Source organism: Gallus gallus, chromosome 29, assembly GCF_016699485.2.
Source record: "Gallus gallus isolate bGalGal1 chromosome 29, bGalGal1.mat.broiler.GRCg7b, whole genome shotgun sequence".
In the NCBI taxonomy this organism is placed as follows: Eukaryota; Metazoa; Chordata; class Aves; order Galliformes; family Phasianidae; genus Gallus; species Gallus gallus.
In genome coordinates this window covers 98,128-103,638 of record NC_052560.1, presented here as the reverse complement: position 1 = coordinate 103,638, position 5,511 = coordinate 98,128, and the positions used below count along the sequence as shown (strand labels likewise).

The following is a 5,511-nucleotide window of genomic DNA, read 5'->3' as shown; positions in this document are numbered from 1 at the left end:
CTGTCATGTCCGTACCCATAAGCACGCTCTTCTGCTTCTGGGATGCCTGCCATTGCAATTGGGAATAAAGTCTGCTTTCTCAGAGATACTGTCCTGACAAAATTATTTGGATATTTCCAACAGTTGGAAAGAAATGGACACATGAGGGAAGGGAAGGGAAGGGAAGGGAAGGGAAGGGAAGGGAAGGGAAGGGAAGGGAAGGGAAGGGAAGGGAAGGGAAGGGAAGGGAAGGGAAGGGAAGGGAAGGGAAGGGAAGGGAAGGGAGAGGAAAGGGACGGGAGGGGGGTACCCCAACTCCTCCACGCTCAGATCCACCCAACATCCCCCCACCCGCACATTCCTTCCCCTCCCCCCACCGGGGAGAAGGTGCACGGCCCGGAGAACAAAGAGCAGTGCCCACAAGGGACGGGGCTGCCTGGCCGACACAGGACTGCTCAGCACGTGAGCGATAGGAGCCCGGAGATACAACTTGACGTACACAGACCCTCCTTAAGGAAGGCGGTGAGGTGCTTTTTGTTCCCAAGGAAACGCAACCAAATGCTGTGTGCCACACTGCCCAAACCCAGCGGCCCGGCCCAGGCAGTCGTCCCAGCCCAACTGAGCCCGGAACTCCTCTTCCCTCACGGCCACGGACGGCGTGTCTTCCGGCGGGGCGGGACGGGACGGGACTCAGCCTTCGCTTGGCTCCGCTGCTCTGTGTCCCCCACGCCTCGCTCTGCCCTGCCCTGCCCTCCCCTCTCCTGCTCTCCTCTTCTCCCCTCCCCTCCCCTCCACTGGAGGTCTCTCCGAGGGGCGCCGTTGCCGCTGTGTCGCCTCCCGGGCTGCTGCTCCCGGCTCATCCCGGGACGGCGCTCAGCCCTGTGGGCAGAGACGGAGCCGTCGGTGCCGCTTCCAGGAGAACGGCCGCCTCTTCCCAGCAGAGCAGGTGAGGCGGAGCGGGGCGGAGCGCGTCACCCTTTCCTCCCTCACCCCGTGGCAGCGTGGGCACGGCGTTTCCATTTGCCATCCATTTGGGTGCTGCTGGGGAGGAAGAGCGGAGGATCACACAGTGGCCCGGGTTGGAAGGGACCTCGCGGTTCATGAAGCTCCAACCCCGCTGCTGCTATCAGGGCCACCAACCTCCACGTTTCATAGCAGCCCAGGCTGCCCAGGGCCCCATCCCGCCTGGCCTTGAACACCACCAGGGATGGACGGGGCATCCACAGCCTCTCTGGGCAGCTGTTCCAGCACCTCACCGCTCTCAGAGTAAAGAACCTCCCCCTGACACCCAACCTGCAGCTGCCCTCCTTCAGCTTCAAACCATTTCCCCTTGTGCTGCTGTTATCTGCCCTTTCACAGAGTTGCCTCCCCTCCCCTCCTGTTTATGGGCTCCCTTTAGGTCCTGGAAGGCTGCAATGAGGTCACCCCTCAGCCTTCTTTTCTCCAGGCTGAACAAGCCCAGCTCCCTCAGCCTGTGTTTGTAGCCCTCTGATCATCTTTGTGGCCCTCCTCTGCACCCTCTCCACCAGCTTTCTCTCCTTTGTGTACTGGGGGCTCCAGGCCTGCACAAAGTACTGCAGATGGGGCCTCCGGAGGGCAGAGTAGAGAGGGACAATCAGCTCCCTGTCCCTGCTGGCCACCCCTTTTCTGCTAGAGCCCAGGATGCCGTTTGCTTTCCAAGCTGCAAGAGCGCACTGCTGGCTCACGTGAAGTCTTTCATCCCCCAGAACCCCCTGGTCCTTCTCTGCAGGGCTGCTCTCCAGAACTGCTCCTCCCAGTCTGTATGTATGCCTGGGATTCCTCGGGCGCCAGTGCCAAACCTTGCACTTTGCGGTGTTGAACCTCATGAGGTTCACCCGGGCCCCCCTTTCAAGCCTGTTGAGGTCCCTCTCAATGGCATCCCTTCCTTCCACCGTGTCAACCGCAGCGCTCAGCTGGGTGTCTCCAGCAAACTTCTGCATTCAGTCTGATGAGGCGGTGTCGGACTTGCAGTCCGAGTTACAGTGGGGAGGGATTTACTCCCCCGGTCCCCAGCTGGAGGTTTAGGGATGCAGGGCTCAGGGAGGTGAGAAATACTGGAGTCCTGGCTGCCAGTGGAGACTGAGGCCAAGAACTCATTCAGTACCTCCGCCTTCTCTTCATCCGTTGAGGCCACTTCTCCTTTTGCATTTTGCAAAAGACGTCAACAGTAAAAGCCCCGTAAGTGTGGCCTAAAGGATTGTGGGTGAGAATGAGAGATCTTTGTTGTTTGTCCAAATGTGCTGTAACATCAGAACTTCCAGCCTGTGCCGCAGCAGAAAAGGAGTATTGGGGAACGTCGGTGGTTTTTGGTTCACGGAGGTGAGCAGCTGCATGAAGTACATGCACAGCAGCCTCCCTGTTTCTGTGGGGGTTGGGAACAGCGTTTTGTGGCAATTTATGATTGCAGAGTGAGTGTGTGACATACGTTTCTCACCTGGGAGCCAACAGTGGCTTTGGCAGTTTGATACGCAACAGCTGGTTCCATTTCCATTGGTAATCCTAACACTGCTGCCCGAACTGCACGCTCAGCTTCCCAGAACCGCGTTGGATTGACACTGGCTCAAGGAGTCCCAAGGCTCAGTGTGTGCCCACATCCGACCTAGCCTTCTCAAGGCACAAAGGTAAGGAGCGTCACTGCACTTTGATCTACTCCTAATCCACTCTTGATCAGGGGATAACGTCAAAGAGATCATATGTACATAATCACTTAAAGATATAACCTTAGAGAAGCTCACAAAGCTCCAAAGTAACCACGAGTCTCTTACAGAAGATCTGTATCAAGAAGGATTCTCGACATCAAGCTGCGAGGGATCTCTGTGCAGGTGTGACCTCGAGAGCCATCCCTGCTCGAGGGCAGATCCTGTCGTGCAGCGCGCTGCTGTGCAGGAGAGCTCGAGGGGTGCTTGGGCTGCTCCCTGTTTTGGGGTGAGGTGACCCTCTCTCTTGTCCCTGCAGGCTCCAGTTCAGCTTGTGCCTTCCAGGCGTGATCGTCCCTGGCTGCAGGAGAGCAGCAAATGGCCACAGCACATCGGTGTCAGGTAGGGGCTGTGGGAAGCAGGCAGGAGAGGCCAAGGGGCGAGGGATGTGAATGCAGGGGGAGAGGGAGGTGCCCTCAGCCAGCATGCGTGTGCTGGGGCCGGAGAAGCGGCTGGGACGGGAGTTTGTGTCGTGTGCGAGCTGCTTCCCTGGGCCTTGGCTGTTGCCAGCAAGGAGCCTCTTTGCTTGCAGGAGCCCGTGAGCTTTGCGGAGGTGGCCGTGTATTTCAGCAGGGAGGAGTGGGCGCTGCTGGACCCTGCGCAGCGAGCGCTCTACCGGGACGTGATGCTGGAGACGTACCAGTGCGTGGCCTGGCTGGGTGAGGGCTTTGCTGCCTTTCCTCCTCGTTTGGGCTCCTTGGACTGTGCTGAATGAGCCTCTGCATGCTGAGCCTAGAATAATCTCTCTGCAGTTACTTCTTGACCAATACCACAATAATAGCAAGAAACGACAGACAGAGATGTGTGAGGTTTTAAGGGCTTAGTGTGCCTAACACTCTGTTAAAAGCCCCTGGGTGAGTGCTGGCAAGCAGGCAGCAGCCTGGAGGAGGAGGATCAGCTTTCTGCAAACAGCCCTTGTGTTGCTGAATTGCATGATGCCCCCAGCTCCAGCAGCCAGTTCACTCCCAGGTTACTCCTTTAGCATTTATTGGCTCTCTATTCCTATCCCATCAACACTTTTGAAGCCTTGAGCGTAGAGCAGTTGGGAAAAAATTGAAGTAAATGTTCTAAAGTATACGTGGTTGCCCGCTATCATTTACCGTGGGGATGGACACACTGCAAAGTTTTTGGGCAAGCACCTACACCAGAATCAGGGGAACACTCTCATCTCCATATTTCTGTCATCGAAGCTCCACTTCCAGGCCCCAAACCCGGGCTGATCTCCCTGCTTGAAGGAGGGGAAGACCCCTGGATCCCAGATGTGCGTAGCCCGGAGGCCGTGCCAGGAGACCTGAGCCCAGGTGAGTTGCTGGAGGGAGGGAAGGAGGAGGCTGGGGCTGGAAGAGTCCTCTCTGTCTGTGTTTTATTTTGGGCACCGTGTGCTATTTCTGGATTTCCTCTTTCCTCCAGCAGGAACTGGGATTACAGATATACTGGAGGATGTGCAGGAAAGTGGTGTGGCCGAAAGGCGGTGGGGTAGTGCCTGTGTGGGAGAAATCAGAAGGGATGTCCCAGGAGGCCTGGAGCAAGGTCAGGGTGAGCACATCAAGAAGGCACTGGGAGAGCATGTGGAAGAGAAAGGAAGGAGCCCACTGGACTTCAACATAGGTGAAAAGCAGGCGGAAGGACCCAGGAGCAAGGATGTGTGTCTGATAAAAAAGCAGAATCCATGCAGTGCGTGTGGGAAAAGCTTGGAAATAGATTCCAGTGTCATTAACCACCAGTGCATGCACGCAACGAAGAGCCTGTACAAGTGCTCTGAGTGTGGGAAGAACTTCGAACAGAGATCCAAACTGACACGCCTCCAACGCATTAACGCAGGATGGAGGCCCTACATGTGCTGTGAGTGTGGGAAGAGCTTCAAAAGCAGTTCCCACCTCACCTGCCACCAACGCATCCACACAGGAGAGAGACCTTTTAAATGCCCTGAGTGTGGGAAGAGCTTCAAAAGCAGTTCCCATCTCTCCTGCCACCAACGCATCCACACAGGAGAGAGACCCTTTATGTGCTCTGTGTGTGGGAAGGGCTTCAAAAGGAGTTGTGAATTGAAGGTGCACCAGCGCATCCACACAGGGGAGAGACCCTACAAGTGTCCCGTTTGTGAGAAGAGCTTCAAAAGTAGTTGTGAATTGAAGCAGCACCAGTTCACCCACACAGAAGAGAGACCTTTTCAGTGTCCCAAGTGTGGGAAGAGCTTCAGCAGAAGATCTGCGTTAAAGCTGCACCAGCGCATCCACACAGGGGAGAGGCCCTACAAGTGCTCTGCCTGTGGGAAGAGCTTCAAAAGCAATTCAGAACTGAAGCTGCACCAGCGTACCCACACAGAGGAGAGACCCTACAAGTGCTCTGAGTGTGGAAAGAGCTTCAAAAGGAGTTCCCACCTCACCTGCCATCAGCACATCCACACAGGATAGAGACCCTTTCAGTGTTCTGCGTGTGCAAAGACCTTCAAAATCTGTTCTGAACTGAACCTGCAGCAGCGCATCCATACAGAGGAGAGACCAGTTCAGTGTCCCGAGTGTGGGGATATCTTCAAAAGAAGATCCGAGTTAAAGCTGCACCAGCGCATCCACACTGGGGAGAGGCCCTGCAAGTGCTCTGAGTGTGGGAAGAGCTTCAAAAGGAGTTCTGAGTTGAAGCAGCACCAGCAAACCCACACAGAGGTGAGACCATACAAGTGCTGTGAGTGTGGCAACTGCTACAACAGTTGGAGGGCCTGTGTGCTTCAGCATCATCAGCATGTGTGAGACGTGGTGGGAATGGCCCTGTGAGGGCTGTGCTGTGTGTGATGGATGGCTCTGGGCTCTGCAGGCTG

At 56.2% G+C, this 5,511-nt stretch overlaps 1 protein-coding gene across 1 annotated transcript; it reads left to right on the top strand.

The window, feature by feature from the left end:
• Nucleotides 1–2,960: 2,960 nt before the first annotated feature.
• Nucleotides 2,961–5,296, top strand: LOC121107775 (zinc finger protein 664-like). Its single transcript, XM_040653881.2, has 4 exons — nucleotides 2,961–3,038; nucleotides 3,229–3,355; nucleotides 3,887–3,997; nucleotides 4,110–5,296. The coding sequence occupies exons 1-4, from the start codon at nucleotides 3,015–3,017 to the stop codon at nucleotides 5,108–5,110; spliced, it is 1,263 nt and encodes a 420-aa protein (XP_040509815.1). The 5' UTR covers nucleotides 2,961–3,014; the 3' UTR covers nucleotides 5,111–5,296.
• Nucleotides 5,297–5,511: the final 215 nt, after the last annotated feature.

Coding starts and splice junctions, on each gene's coding strand:
- LOC121107775 (XM_040653881.2), top strand. CDS start 3,015: ATGGCCACAGCACATCGGTGTCAG. Junction 3,356..3,886: donor CCAGTGCGTGGCCTGGCTGG/GTGAGGGCTTTG, acceptor CTGTCATCGAAG/CTCCACTTCCAGGCCCCAAA. Junction 3,998..4,109: donor GCCAGGAGACCTGAGCCCAG/GTGAGTTGCTGG, acceptor TTCCTCCAGCAG/GAACTGGGATTACAGATATA.